The sequence below is a fragment of the Pelodiscus sinensis genome, chromosome 2, assembly GCF_052426305.1.
Source record: "Pelodiscus sinensis isolate ZL-2025 chromosome 2, ASM5242630v1, whole genome shotgun sequence".
Classification (NCBI taxonomy): Eukaryota; Metazoa; Chordata; order Testudines; family Trionychidae; genus Pelodiscus; species Pelodiscus sinensis.
The window spans coordinates 186,235,523-186,251,614 of NC_143053.1; the positions used below are offsets into that span (position 1 = coordinate 186,235,523).

Below are 16,092 nucleotides of genomic sequence, written 5' to 3' on the forward strand. Positions count from 1 at the left end.
TTCTTCTTATGAAGAGAATGCAGTAGAGTGTGTGTGTGTCTTTTTCTACCTCTGCAAAAATGAATTGTATGGGACATACCGCCTCCAACAAAATGAAAGGATTTTTAAAAAGCTTCCATTGAAGCAACAGATTTAGTAACCCCACATTCTATTTCTTATTCATCAACTATGGAGTAATTTTAATCCTCTCAATGTACAGGAAAACTTACACTAGTCAGGGAATGAAGTTCACTGAATCAACTGAAGATTAGGGCTTCCATAACTTTTTAGAGAAATTTACATTCTTTTTGAAGTTGATTAAGGTTATTATATCTAATGCTTCAGAGTTTGTTTATAAAGGGCTTAATTTTTTAAACTTTTATATCTTAAATTAACAAAAACCCTTGTGTGATTTCCTAAGCAAATAAATCAACCAATCCAAATCATAATTCCATAATAAGGAGCACTTATATAAAAGTAACTATAAACAAGACTAATCCGAAAGGTCTGGACTCACAAACTTTATGAAAGAAATAAAGCTAATAAGTTTAAAATCTCAGAGGAGTAGCCATGTTACTCTGTAAGTTTAAAAACAATGAGTAGTCCTATGGCACCTTAGAGCAGTGGTCCCCAACGCAGTGCCCGCAGGCACCATAGCACAAGCCGGGGCATTTGTGTGCACCCGCCGAGTGACCAGGGCCGGCCCAAGCCATTCTTGTGCCCTGGGCGCATGGCGCACACACGACGCGTGGCAGCCTAAAAGGTTGGGGACCACTGCCTTAGAGACTAACAAAAATATATAGGATAATGAGCTTTCACGGGTAAAAACCACTTCACTCATCTGGTGAAGTGGGATTTATCCACAAAAGCTCATGATCCCATATATTTTTGTTAGTCTCTAAGGGTATGTCTACACTACCACCCTAGTTCGAATTAGGGTGGCAATGTAGGCAACCGGAGTTGCAAATGAAGCCCGGGATTTGAATTTCCCGGGCTTCATTTGCATAAAGCCGGGTGCCGCCATTTTTAAATGTCCGCTAGTGCAGACTCCGTGCCGCACGGCTACACGCAGTATGGACTACGTAGTTCGGAAATTCAAATCCCGGGCTTCATTTGCAACTCCGGTTGCCTACATTACAACCCTAGTTCGAACTAGGGTGGTAGTGTAGACATACCCTAAGATGCCACAGGATTACAGGCAGTCCCCAGGTTACGTACAAGATAGGGACTGTAGGTTTGTACTTAAGTTGAATTTGTACTTAAGTCGGAACTGGCGTCCAGATTCAGCTGCTGCTGAAACTGACCAGCGGCTGACTACAGGAAGCCCGAGGAAGAGTTTCCTAGGCGCTACCAACCCAGCAGCACCCCAGCTGCTCTGCCCAGGCGCCCTGATTCAGCCTCTGCTGAAACTGACCAGCAGCGGCTGAATCAGGACGCCTGGGGCAGAGTAGCTGGGGTGCTGCCGGGTTGGTCCAGTAGCACCGAGGAGCGGCGCTGCGGGACCAACCGGCAGCGCCCCAGCTGCTCTACCACAGGCGTCCACGAGAAAAGCCTGGTCTGCTGGGGTGGGGGCCGGGAGGGACCGCGATGCGTCTGGGCGGTCCCGCCTCCCGGGTCCTCCATGGCTTTGCTCCGCATCTCCCTGGTCTGCTGGGGGCCCACCCCCAACAGACCAGGGAGACGCGGAGCAGCTTTTCTCGCCCCAGAGGACGCGGGCAGCGGGACCGCGGCGCGTCTGGGGCGAGAAAAGCCCCGTTGGTAAGTACGGATCCGACATAAGTCGGATCCGCGTAACTCGGGGACTGCCTGTACTCGTTTGTAATGAGTTTAGTTTTAGGACAGAGAATTGAGTTAGACTGCAAACAAAATATGCTTAACAAAAAAAACCTTACATTTCCAGCTGTATTCATAACTGACTTGATCTCCCTTTTACATGCTTTTAGAGACTTCATCTGAATATAGGCTCTCACTTTATACTGTTAAATTAAAAAATAAATCATTAGCATAATTATAAAAATTGACAAAGTACTTTAGAAAGTTATGCAGTTTGATGCAATCTGTAAAATTGTACATTAACAAAAGTTTTTAAAAAGTGTTTATCAAATTTTTAAAAATGTATTACAGCCTTCTAACAAAATAAACCCTATAGTATCATGTAAAATGGATTGTAAAAATATATTCAGTAGGATGCTGAATAATGAATTTCAGACCCAAAACTTAAGAAATGTCAGCACTTTAAAATTGTACTGCTGAGATTTTAATTACTATTGTGGTAAGTAACTTCTATACCTGAAAGATCAGAGAAAAATATTTATATTTCATTTTTCTTTTTGTTCATTTAATAATACTTTGGGGCAGATCCTCAGTTAGCGTAAAGTGTCAATACCATTGCAGTGTAAGCTGTCATAGAGCTCAATGGAGATACAACAATTAATACAATTCTGTCCCTTTGTTCTTAGTCAGCTTCCTTTGCTTATGTAGGTCCTACGGAACAGGGGAGAAATTGAAATATACACATATGGGGAAGGGGGGAGAGAGAGAGAGGTGGGGGTTGATTTTATAAATAGTCAAGAGAATTCAAGGAGCATGTGTAGTATCCAAAACTACTCAAACAAATGTTTAGGGATTAACTAGCTTCACTGCATGCAATATCTCTTCTTAATAAAGATAAATGAAATCAATTTTATGTTGCATATGAATATCTACTTCTGGATACCAAAAAGTTCCTACCTGATGTATCTTAGATTTTGCAGCTTCGATTAAAGCTCCACTTTCAGCTCTTTGATTAGATAACTCCTTACTTGTGTTATTACCTATCTGAACACAAATGAGAAAAAAGAAAATATTGTATCTTTAATCCAATGTTCGGTGGTTTTTCCTCCTCTTAGGCCTAATAGAGGGAAATCAATGTCCAAAAAAGAGCACTCATGTTATATCCAAATCTATATCCAAGAATGTACCAGATTACAGTGAATGAAGTTTCCATGTCTACATAAGAGTATCTTTAATATCATCACATCCTCATCTAGTACTTAAAAAACCACCTAACAATTCACTAACATGCACAGAAGTTAAGGACGTTTTATCTATACAGCCTTAGCTTCTGAAAACTAGATTTCCATGTCAGGTGAACTATTCTCCTTCAGACTGTTCAGTAAATATACTGTACTTTTAAGATAAACAAGATTAGTTTTGTTTAATATATCAAAGAAGTGTTCGACATTCAGGTAGGAAGTGGATTTTGGTTAGACAGGGATCTATTTTCCAAAAAGGCACTTGGTTAGTAGCAGAATTTCAGTGCCAAATACAACAGATTTCACTCCAACAACTGTCTCATATACTCAATGACATCTCATCATGCAGAGGCAATTCCTCTGACCTATTAGTTACTTCCACGGCTCAGGGTCAAAGGAATTACAGTCCAAAGCTACAACTTCTTAGTTACAGCTCAGAGCTATCATCCAAGAAGACAAAGTGGGCATATTTGACCCTAAGAACTGTAACTGTCCCACTAGTGCAAAATCTGACAATAGGAAACAACTCTCAGTCCTTTGCCAGTAGCAGACCCAGTATGTAGCAGGACACAAGGAAATACATACATTTCACATGTAATTAACTGAGTTAAAGTGACAAGTAGAATGCCCTTAAGTTTTAACAACTGCTAATAGTTTAACACATCTGAAAAGCTACGTGGTTGCTTTTGGATTAGCCCAAACCATACATCAAAGAGGGTTGTGTTTTTTGGAGGGGAGGGAGGGTTTGTATTTTTCATTTTTTAGCAAAAACGCTGAAACATACCCACCTCATTGTTTTTTCCATTTTTGTTATTGTTGTTGCCCTGTGAAATCATTTTTTCCAAAACAGAAAGCAGATGCAAGGCTTTCTCAGCTTGAAAAGTTAGCAGATACAGGTCTACGAGCAGGAAACACACAGCCTGGGCAAATTTCTCTTCTACATCAGACAAAGAAAGGAGAAAGAAATATTATAGTCTTAATAACACCACCAAGTTAGCCATAAAGCACTCTCATGAAGTGCTCTAACAGTAATATGAATGCACTACATATGCTAATCTTGATGAACAAATCTACCAACACTGAAAATGCTGGCCTGTCATCACTAAAGTAGAGAGAGACAATTAAACATTTCCTCTTAAAAATTAATTTTGAAAGTTCGTCTAACTGATAAGCACTGGAGAACCAATCCCATAAAGGGTTCAATGTGGGCAAACCTATATGGCTACAAGGAATCTCAAAGTAAGCAGGACTCTGCACAAGCTTAAATATCTCTGTATGGATGCCTTTGCAGACTGAACCCTAAAGTCACGTATGATATCATACATCAGTATGACAGCTGAGACATCGAAAATTATCAATGTGTTGTTCTTTCAGTTCCACTCTAATGGATTTACTGAGGACCTCATACACACTGACAAGAGCATGTATCAGCAAACAACCTTAACACTACCGTAACTCAGCAAGATTTAATATACCTTTTCATACAAGCATGATACCATTCCACTACATAGAGGGCCATTGTTTATAGATGTGGGCAATTTAATTTTCAAAAGTGAGTGCATACAATTACATACAAGTTATTGCAGTTCCTTACAACTTGTACCCCTTATTAGTTAACTTGCACAAATACATGAATATCTAGTTGTATGACTAACTGCCCTTTTGTTCATGTGCATAAAAGATTCTGCATGTACAATCATAGTATGTGCACATCCATCTTCAGAAATAAGTAAACCCTTAACATCCATTTAATATTTAATATATTATTTATATGTTCTCCTGCTATCTTAAGACATAGTGCCATGTTTGAATCATGCTTCTTTTAATATACACAGATAGCACTACACATACAATACATTATTTCTAAACCTCAGCTGTGTTGTGTGTGTGTGTGTGTGTGTGTCAGTTGCTAACAGATCATTCATATTTATGTCACACACACACGCGCGCGCACACACACGCACACCATAACCAGAAGAATCAAGCATCAAGGAGCTTAAGGTCAAGAAATAGTTTTGACATTCTGCAACCGTGAAACAAGAGGAGAACATTCTGCAACCGTGAAACAAGAGAACAAAAATAAGTAGTAAACAACTTTGCACTCCAATCTACATACCAAAAGGTTCTATAAATTGGTAAAGTTTCTCTCCGACTGATATTGCTTCAGTATATTGACGCAGATGATAGAGAATAATCGCTTGATTGTAGTAAAGCATGCTGTTTTCAACATCATCTAAGCCATCCATTTCTTCAACAGCTGAATGAACCTACAAAAATGTAATTTGTTTTATTCAGATTTCTTATAGTCACTGTGGGGGGTGAGGGAAGGGAAGAGTCAATATTTGGAAACGAGTTAAAGCTACAGCATGATCCATGTAAGAGAATAAAGAATATTTTTACCCATATTCATAGGCTACTAAACTTTTATATAGTGTTAAGGTTAAGTATTCACATAAACAAAGCATTTACAAAAATAATTAAAAGCATAAAATAAAGCTACTTTAACACCCAATACAGTATTTTATTTAATGACTTCACAACTGATTTCCTGTTCCCTCAAGTAGTAGAGGACCCAATCAGGATATAAAACAAAGATGCTTCTTGAATTCAAGAAGCACATCACTATTCTTGAATTACCTGATTCTTCAGTTGATTAAGTGTTTGTCTCAAGTTGTCTGTTGTAGTTTGGTTACTTTTACAGAACTCTGCAACAGCTGTATTCAAAATTATTTTGTAGTCATCTTTGTTTATTTCTTGCAAACAGCTCAGGTGTTGCAGACAAGCATCATAATTCCCAGCCTGGAAGCGGGCACACGCACCAACAATATGCATTGGGAAAAAATGTTTAATCAACATGTCAGTATCTCCTGATATAAAAAGTACTCTCTTTCAGTTTATAGAATAAAAAGTTTTATTTCCTCTCTTCCCACCTATAAACATAATTGTTTCCTACAAACCTTAAAGACCGAACATAGCTAGAGCTATAACTAAAGGTGCGCTGAAATGGAAGACTGATAAAGATTAATATGGGATACAAGTCAAAAAATTGAGCGCAATATTCAAAGAAATTGAAAAAAATCTGTGAAAGAAAAGTTCAAATGGAAGAATCCTGAAGTAATTTGAAATTAGTAGGACATTTCTATTGCATTCATCCTTGCTTATATTAGCCCTATGGAATCTTGAAACTAAAACTTTGTTTTTCTTTCTTGTCGTAATCCCTTCCCCATGAGCACCCTTTTTTTGTTATTGTAGAACTGCTTATAAATATCAGGTTGGGACTCTGGGATGGGGGGGGAAAGGGGAACGAAGCAGTGAAACATCTGGATGGCAAAACATACTAAAGTTTAGCCTATGTAAACCAACATATAAAAAATAAATGCAGGTGAAGTTTGAGGTCTACCCACTTGAATAATGCAGCTCCAAATAAACTACTTTACAATTTATTTGAGGGCATGTGCAAGAGGGTACTTATGTGCCAGCACCTGGACATCATTCTAGGCCGCTGTGTCTCCTCTGATTTGCATATACCAAGTAGGTTTCCATTTGGGATCTGGCTTATTAGAATACAACAAAACTACCTTTGGCCTCCCAGGTGCAAGCAATTCCTTTCCTAGACAGCAGGGTTTCACAATAATCAATTACCCTCTGGTCTTTTGAGTCCTTTCTGTCTCCAGAGCACAAACTTCAGCAATACCACTTGGAGGTGTTGCTGCTGAGAAGTAGGGAAACTCAGTCCTTCCTCTTCCTCCTGCTGCTCCAGTCTCAGTCCTATACAGGAGTGACAATCTGCTCTGGCCTCAAATTCTTCTCCTCTCCATCCAGAGGTTACTTCCTATCTGACTTGTTAAGCTTACAGGTTCCTTCCCTGTTCTGAGACTATTTGTTGCACTCCAAACCCAATGCTGTTCTCTTGGGTCTCCCTGAGCTCCTCCTTAGCAAGATATTACACAAGATCTTACTCTTTTCCATTCTGCTGAACCTAATCCACTGAGCCACCATGGGCTCCTCTCAGCATCCTTGTCAGGTAGCTCTGCCAGTAAGCATAAAGCAGTGCAACAGGGAAAGAACAAAGAAACATTTAGTGGAGTTACTTATGGGCAATTTAACACTATGCAACACTGGCAACTGGAAGAGTAGACGTGGCTCTGTCACATCCTTAGAACCTAATACATTAAAAGTCTTCTAGGTACAAAGACAGAGATATTATCTCATGAGTGGATAAGAAAGGTAGTCTGGGTCCATTTTAGAATCAACAACAAATGTAGCAGCAGGTCATTCAAAACTGATATGAACTATTTTAAAATAGCTCAAAAAATCCTTTCCCACTATCCAAAAATAAAAAAAGGATATCTAAGACAGGACAATACGACATGGAATCACTTGAGAAACAGGAAAGTGATAATCCAAATGCCACTCAAGTCTATATTAGAACAGTTCTGTTCTATTTATATAACAATACTATATAAGCAGTATATATGGTATTGATATATAAAATGGAAAAAAGAAGATGGACCTCAAAAGTGAGCAACACAACCAATTGAAATTATTTGGATAAAGTAGATACATCAGAAGAAAACTGGTCTATGCAATTCAAGTTAGAAAAAAGTAAGTACAAAGGACACAAAGAAGGGAAACATACCTCCAATAACCACAGAATACAAAAAGGACTGAAAAATGAAGTAAGGGGTAAAAGAAATTAAAAAGCTTGCAGCCTGAATCCTCACATTAGTAAATATACAAACAAAAACTTCCAGAAAGTATAAAAAGAGGTATTGAACATGAGTTTATTAAATTCCCAAGCACAAGTGCTTTATGTGGACATTAAATATTGTGTAGCATTCAGGTCACTACAGAAGTAGTAAGGACGGACAGAATGAAAAATAAATTGTATTTTTTTAAATATTGTTAAATCCACAAATTGCTAGCTAAATTTATGGACATTTTTCTTCACTGAGTGCACACAGAGTTGACAGAACTGCCACAAAGGAGCTATATGCTTATTTTACTCAACTCTCACCATTTTCATAGTATTGAATGTGACAGAACTCTGTGAATCAAGAAAGAGATTTGGTTATGTTTCTGGTTGGCCTAGAGTTACAGGCTCTAAACACAGAATCTGCTCATATTATATCACATATCTTAGGGTACATCTAGACTAAAAAGCCTCTTTCGAAAGAAAGCGTCTAGACAGCAACCAGTATTTTCAAAAGAGAGAGCCACTTTTTCGAAAGAGAGCACCCCTGGCAGTCTGGATGCTCTCTTCCAAAAAAAGCACTGTTTGCATTCAATAACGCCTTTTTTTGAAAGAGCGCTTTTGAAAAAAGGCATTATTCCCTGTAAAATGAGGTTTTCCAGTCGCAAAAACTGTCGCGTTCTTTCGATTTAATTTCAAAAGAACGCCGCAGCAGTCTAGACACAGATGAAGTTTTTTTTCAAAAAAGGCCACTTTTTTTGAAAAAAAAAAAACCCCCTGTAGTCTAGACACCCTTAGACTGATCGAAGTGGACAATCCACTATATTTAATGAAGTCTGATACTAATTTAGATGTAATGGTGGTTGTTGATACATTTACTATTATTCTTAAAAAACAGAACAAATTGGTTATAGTTTAACTTAATTAAATTTAACAGAAATTTTTTCAGATTTAAGTTGAAGTCTTTTCTTACAATGAAAGCTTGCAGTGCACTACTTGACAACTCCTTTTCCTGATCAGTAATCCCAGAGGAAGTAACTGTTCCTTCATGTTTCTCTGTTCCCTGATCTACAAAATAAATGGGAGAATAGAGGAAAACATTAGTTATCATATTTGCAGTTAAAGTTAAAACATAGTTCAGTTTCTTCACTCACACATTCCATTCTTTTCCCTCTTAAGATCTTCTTACTCAGAGCCAAAGTACCTTAAGCAATGACAGCAACACTGTCTGATAAATTCAACTCTAAATTGATAGCACAAGAACTTGGGAATGAAAATTTCACCCTGAAAGTTAGAATTCCTCCCCTGAAAATGTGAACAATGATCTTCCCTTGCTAAATTACTTACAATGTATAAGCATCGCATCAGCATGGATTCATTTTTACAGTTTATCAAACTGAGTAAATAAAAGCTGTAAACTCATACATGACCGATGCATTTTAGATTTCATTCTTAAAAGTAGAGGGGTTTTATATTTACAGAAAATAGCTGGCATAAACCATTACTAAGATATTACTGAAATAAGTTTATCAAACAGAATTATACAGTATTTAAAAGTTTAACACTGCATAGAAATCACATGTCCTGAAAGTCTCCAAAATGATGGGAACCATAATTTTTTTTAAACCCTTGAAGATAAGTATTTCCTATTTCTCATGTTTTGCTGTTTCAGTTTTACTCTAATCCAGTGGTCTCCAACCTTTTTAAGCACAAGATCACTTTTTGAATTTAAGTGCAATCCAGGATCTACCTCAAACCCCAATACCCTTGCCCTGTCTTCAGCCCTGCCCCTTCTCCAAACCCTCTGACCCACCCCTTCCTTGATGCTCTGTCCTGATCATTCCATCCACTTTTCCTCCCCCATACTCACTCACTTTCACCAGGCTAGGGGAGAAGGTGGAGGCTCTGATAGAGGGGTTTGGGAATGTGGTAGGGGCTCTGGCCAGAGCCGCTTGGGGCAGAGGGCTGGGGTGCAGGCTCAGGATTTGCACTAGACCCCTCTAACCTCAGGCAGCTCCTAGGTAGTGTTGCAATCACCCCTGCCCAGGTGCTGCACCACTTCTGAAAGTGCCAGCATGTCCAGCAGCGGCTCCTGGTGTAAGCAGGAGGGGGATGGCCTCATTATCCCTGACATCAGTGCCCTCCTCCACTGCCTCTTTCACCCTGCACAGCAAGGAGGCTCCAGGGCTGGGGCAGCTCCACCACAAAGGGCAGGAGATGCACAGGAGGGGGGACGCTGCTGAAATGCTGGCACTTGATAGGCTCCAGGCCAAACCAGTCAAGATCACTTTTCAAAGGCTCCAGGATCAACCAGTAAACACCAAACTACTGGTTGGTGATCACTGCCCTAATCTATATTTTGTCGTCATTTTATTAGGCATGGGGGGGGGGGGGCTCTGTAAATCTACTGTTTTCTTCCTCTCACTAGACACTAAAATTACAGATTTACAGAATAAGATCTGTAAATTACACAGTACAGATTGAACCTCTCTAGTCCGGCATCTTCGGGAACTGACTAGTGCCGAACCAGAGAATTAGCAGCATTACCAACACTTTCACTGCTTACTGGACTCTTAGAAGACATTTAGGGGAAAATTAGAGCTAAATAATAGCACAGAATATGGACAGCCAAGACTGGTGGCTGTAAACAAACTTTATGAGACTGCAGGAAACATGGTCACATCCATGGTAAATGGACATCCAGCTAACTAAAATCATGCCAGACCACGGAAGTTGTCGGCCCAGAGAATGCCAGACTAGAGAGATTCAACCTGTACTATCAATCACATAATCACTGCCATATCTTAAGCATTTGCCATTGCTCATTCCCATACTATGAGAAAAATAAATAGGCAACAGATGCTATGCCTACCTATACTTGAGAAATCTTAATGAAAAATTGACATTAGGAAATTAAATAACACTTGGTAAGCCAATTATTGGTTAAACTTAAAGGCAGAAATATAGCAACACATCTCCTTTCCCACCTGGAAACAAGTTTTAATGCACGCAAACTCAAGCAAAAAAAAGTGGCTTCAAATGTAATGGCCCATCATACATTATACTAATCTAATGTCAAGATTTTCAATGCATAAGTACCTCTGCTCCTGAATGGTACCAATAACTGTGAGACCAGTTTTTCCTATTACTGAATAAACATTTTAGTTTTGGACAGAGACTCACATTTACCCATCTCTACTGTAGATAAATTAAGAAAACAGTTTGTAATATAAACTGGGACTGTGTTGCTTGAGTTGAGTCTATAATTGGTGTGTGGGAATGCTTATCCTGCTAAGCAATTGTTAAGAGTTTGAATCTGCAGCAGTCTTTTCAGTTCAGATATTAGAAAAACGAATGCACATATGTCTAATCCCTGGATCCAGGGAAATGCAGGTAATCTAATGTTTGTGTGTGGGTTTCTGTGCCTCACTATAGGATATATGGTCTCATGCAGCATGGGATTAATTATGGAGAGATGTAGTCATCTTATAAAGAATCTAAATTAGTACCTATTTTACAGAAATAACTTTGGATTTGTTTGAGATGGAGTCTGTTAACTCTTGGCATATGAAGGTTTTGGAGAGTAAGGCTCCATGGCTTCAGATGATGAGCCATAGCTACTGGACCATGTCAGCAGCATGCCCCCAAGTAAAGGTAAATTTTTCATTACACATTTCATTTAGTCAAAATCCCAAATTCCTTTCAAAAAAATTTCAGCCAGCTTTACTGATGACTCACCCTGTTGTGGACAAATACTGCATAGTGTATGATTGTATGTATGCCACACTAATGTGTATAGCTACTTGTAGTTGATCAATTTGACAAAGCAGCATTTTTCTTTCTTGAAAGATCAATTAAGGCAAAACTAAGCCCCTCACATGAAAGATTTTTCTAATACATTTTAAGTTTTTCTATTATTTAAGAATAGTGTATAAAACAACTTGGCACACATGCAGAAGACAATTTGATGCACATCTTCTATCACCAAACCACATACAAGATTATTTTTGTTTTGTTTTATGATAGAACACACACACACCCCTACCTCTTTGGATGAGTGCAGTAAGGCTATGTCTAGAATATGTGGAAGAGTCAAAAGAGGATATGCAAATTCCATGGGAATTCGCGTATCTTCTTCCGATCTCACTTTCGAAAGCAGAGCTTTCAAAAGTGAAAGTCATCTAGCTGTGTTTTTTTCGGCAACACCCCACCTTTTTTTAAAAAGCCTCTTTTCCTCAAAAAATGAGGTTTATGCGGCTTTTCGAAAAAGGGGAGTCTTCAAAAAAAATGTATCTAGACTACTTTCACTTTCAAAAGCAGAAGATATGAGAATTCTCTTTCGAATCTTCCACATAGTCTAGACAAGCCCTGAGAGAGGCAGCTTGCCCTCTTACTTCAGAGATTACAGATGGCCAATTCAGCACTTTGTGCAGGACAAGCCTAGGCTCAGGACTGTTTTAACTAGTGCTCTTTCTGAACAGACTTTCACATTTGTCCCAAAGTCTCCAAAGGCATAAGAACTCTGTGTTCATCTCTATAGTGCCAAAGCTCCATCTTGTTGCAGTGAAAGCAAAACTAGATGGACTTCTTGGAGCATGGGTATTCTTCAGGCCTGCCAGATGCAATAGCAACAGTCAATCAGGCCTTCACATGGGTTGGTTGGGGGGAGGCAGGAGGTTCTGTGGGGGGAGGGGTTGTTTTACTCATTGCAGAGTAGAAATTTGTTTTACTTCATGCATCATTGTTTTAAGAGTAGCATGAGGGTGGTCCTTAATCCAAACTGTGACTAACCAAGACTGAGCTTTTTTAGAGGTCAAGTCCACTATCAGAGGTCATACTAAATTTTCAAAAAGAAATATATTTTTAGAGACTTCCAACTTCCCACTCCCTAATTTAGGGAATTAAAATCAGATACTCAAATGTTTTGCAGGGATTTATTTTTTGGTAAACATTTACTCAAATACTTCAAAAAACTTTTGAGTTAATGATCCTCGCATTACATGTAACCAGCCTAGAGAATTCACTTCTGCAGGAGACCACAATAAAAAACCAAGTACAGATTTTTAAACAGAACTAATATAATAGGGCCACAGTTCTCAACCAGGAGTATGCATAACTCTGTGGGCATGCAACAGTCTTCCAGAGGGCACATCAACTCATCTAGATATTTGCCTAGCTTTACAACAATCTACATAAAAAACATGAGCCAAGTCAGCACAATCTAAAATTTCACACAGCCTGTTTATGCTGTTCTATATACTATAGGGCTGTCTACACATTAGCAAGATTTTGCGCAAAAGCAACTGCTTTTGCGCAAAGACTTGTAGCCTGTCTACACTGGCCGTGAGTTCTTGCGCAAGAACACTGACGTTCCAATGTAAGGAATCAGTGCTTCTTGTGCAAGAACTATGACACTCCCGCTCAGGAATAAGCCCTCTTGCACAAGAGGCCAGTGTAGACAGGCAACATGAATTCCTTGCGCAAGAAAGCCCAATGGCTAAAATGGCCATCGGAGCTTTCTTGCGCAAGAGACCATCTACATTGGCACGGATGCTTTTGCGCAAAAGCACATCTCTTACACAAAAGCACATGCCAGTGTAGATGCTCTCTTGCGCAAATACTTTAACGCAAAAATTCTTGCGTTAAAAGTATTTGCGCAAAATCTTGCCAATGTAGACGTAGCCTAGCTGTGGTGTCCAACACGCTAAGCACCAGACACACGTGGCTATTTGGCCAGTTGATTGTGGCTAGTTGGCTTGAATAACATGCCTTGTTTGCTATAGCATTTTCAGAATAACGTGGCTAGTTTGCTCTGCTTCAGAACTGTTTGGACAGCACGGTGCTACAGGCTACATGCAATATTCATATTCCAATTTATTCAGTTTTATAATTACTGAAAAATTGCTGGCTTCTGCATGTAATAATGTGTTATGGCAGTTCTATATTTTTATAAGCAAGTATTTAAGCAAGGTAAAACCTACAGGTTCCCAAGACATGTTAGACTCCAGGAAGAGGAACAGTATAGGGATGTTAAATATTCGTTAATTGAATAGTCGATTAACTTTATGAATTCTTATTAGTTAATTGACTATTTTATAGTCCCCAGGCAGCCCCTTTCCGGGGGGGGGGGGGGAAGGGGGGCGGGAAGGAGCGAGGGTCTGAACTCCGGGACCCAGCATGAGCCAGAACTGAACTGAACTGAACTGAACTGACTGCCTGCACTTTCAATGCAGAGCTGCAGCAGGGGTAGGACCAGGACCCAGTGCAAGCCAAGACTGAACTGGGCTGCTGGCCAGCCTGCTAACAAAATTGACTAGCAAAGGGTGGGGGAGGAGGGGAAATCATGTAGTCTACAGCATTAACCTATAAGCTTTTGATTATTGGTTAATCAACTACACTATTACATCCCGGTTGCATCTAGACTGGCAAGTGTTTCCGCAAAAGCAGCTACTTTTGCAGAAAAACTTGCCAGCTGTCTACACTGGCCGCTTGAATTTCCGCAAGAACACTGATGATCTCATGTAAGATTGTCAGTGTTCCTGCAGAAATACTATGCTGCTCCGTTCGAAGAGGGCCAGTGTAGACAACGCGGTATTGTTCTGCGCAAAAAAGCCCCGATGGCGAAAATGGCGATCGGGGCTTTCTTGCGCAAAACCACATCTAGAGTGGCACGGACGCTTTTCCGCAAAAAGTGCTTTTGCGGAAAAGCGCCCGTGCCAATCTAGACGCTCTTTTCCGCAAATGCTTTTAACGGAAAAACTTTTCTGTTAAAAGCATTTGCGGAAAATCGTGCCAGTCTAGACGTAGCCCCCCCCCCTAGTACAGGAGTCTGGAAAGCCTGGGAGTCACTAGGATACCTACAAGCAGCCATATGCGAAGCCATCCAAGTGGAGTCGTCAGGGGCCCTGGCCAGGAGCAGGGCTCGGGGCGAGCACCTACCGCAGCAGCCCTGCTCCCGGACGCTGCCACAGGCAGGACACCCCGGAGCCCGGCACCCAGGGGCGCTGCCCATCCCCCCGCGCCCGCAGCCCAGCGGGGGCTCGACCCCAAGAGCCGCGAGCCAGGCTCGGGGGCCTCCCTCGCGGAACCCCGGCCGGGGGCTGAGGGGGCCTCACCCGCCGCCCACAAGGGAGGCGCCAAAGCCGGGAACGCGCGTCACGCCCCCGAGCAGCCCCCACCCAGCCAAGGGAAGGGGCTGCCCGCCCTACTTCGCCTACCCCCCCCCCCCCCCGCGGAAGGACACAAGACTAGACGTCCCACTCCCCGTGGCAAAGCCGCGGCTGCGTACATCCCTGCGCTCGTCGGGCGCACAGGCCTGCAGCGCGGCTCGGGCGGTATCCCTGCGCGGGGAGGAGCGAGTCCCGGGACAAAGGGAGCCAGAGCCCGGGGTCAGCGCGGCGCTTCGCCTACTCACCGCCCGCCTTGTCCGCCGCCATGGCCGCTCCGCGCGCGCAAGCTGCCCGAGCGGCGAGTGAGTGAGCCCCGCCCCCTTCGGGGAGCCTAGCCCCGCCGGCCCCGCCCCTTCCGCCCGAGGCCCCGCCCGCCGGCAGCGGGAGCCGCTTCGGCCGACCTGGCCCCCGCCGGGCTGATCTCCGGCCCGCGGGCCGCTCACAGACTGAGCTGCTGGTCCCACCTAGTGCTGACGTAGCAAGCCAGGCCCGCGCCCCGGCGTCCCCGTGCACGTGCCTTTGCTGCGGGGGATAAAGGGCCCTTCCCCCGGGCCCGGTGTGTTGGCTCCAGTCGCAGGCTCCCAGCCCGGAGCTGCGCCCCGCCGTGGTGTTGGCTTGCACCAAGCACCCTCTGCCGTCCGGTTCGTGCTCGCAGGAGCCCTTCCCAATCATTGCCTCGCCTGCTCTGTGGCCGGTCTGACTGTGTATTGCTGAACTGAAAAAACAACAGATGGTCTGGTAGCACTTTCTAGACTAACACAACATGTAGATGGTACCATGAGCTTTCGTGGACGTGTGTTTTGTTAGTCTAGAAAGTGCTACCAGACTATTCGTTGCTTTTTCAGTTTTCCTGTACAGACGAACTCGGGCTATCCCCTGAAGCTTTTGACTGTGTATTGGGAAGGGGCTCCTCGCCAAGGTGTTTACTGGGGATGTGCAGATTTAACAGGTGAGGCTTAACCCCTCATACGTTTCAGAGCAATCCTGCAGCTGGTGCATCATTGAATAGTAATGGATGTGTAGCCATGTTAGTCTGGTCTAGCTGAAACAAAAACCAGGACTATGTAGCACTGTAAAGACTAACAAGATGGTCATCATTGTTCCTCTTACAACTGCATCTATAGATAACCTGTCCAGTCTGGAGGTGGAAGGATGTCTTTCTGAAAAATCTGAGCTAAGTCATAATATTAAGTAGGAAAACAGTTTCTGTAGCTGTTAACTGCTGATGGGGTACAAA

At 41.9% G+C, this 16,092-nt stretch overlaps 1 protein-coding gene across 7 annotated transcripts in view; it reads right to left on the reverse strand.

Moving 5' to 3' along the window:
* CNOT10 (CCR4-NOT transcription complex subunit 10) overlaps positions 1 to 15,529 on the reverse strand; it is a 56,773-nt gene extending 41,244 nt beyond the window's left edge. For 3 of the 7 annotated variants that reach the window (XM_089776612.1, XM_089776611.1, XM_089776610.1), the window contains exons 1-7: positions 15,320 to 15,529; positions 8,660 to 8,754; positions 5,631 to 5,792; positions 5,110 to 5,260; positions 3,782 to 3,930; positions 2,710 to 2,796; positions 1,872 to 1,955 (exon numbers count right to left, since the gene is read on the reverse strand). In XM_089776612.1, the coding sequence (XP_089632738.1) occupies positions 1,872 to 1,955; positions 2,710 to 2,796; positions 3,782 to 3,930; positions 5,110 to 5,260; positions 5,631 to 5,792; positions 8,660 to 8,754; positions 15,320 to 15,527 (936 nt within the window). In that variant the 5' untranslated portion in view covers positions 15,528 to 15,529. Of the gene's footprint in view, positions 1 to 1,871; positions 1,956 to 2,709; positions 2,797 to 3,781; positions 3,931 to 5,109; positions 5,261 to 5,630; positions 5,793 to 8,659; positions 8,755 to 14,547; positions 14,573 to 15,100; positions 15,227 to 15,319 lie in introns of those variants that run through there. The other 4 variants (XM_075921970.2, XM_075921969.2, XM_075921968.2 and 1 more) reach the window with 2 other exon arrangements.
* Between the last annotated feature and the right edge of the window lie 563 nt (positions 15,530 to 16,092).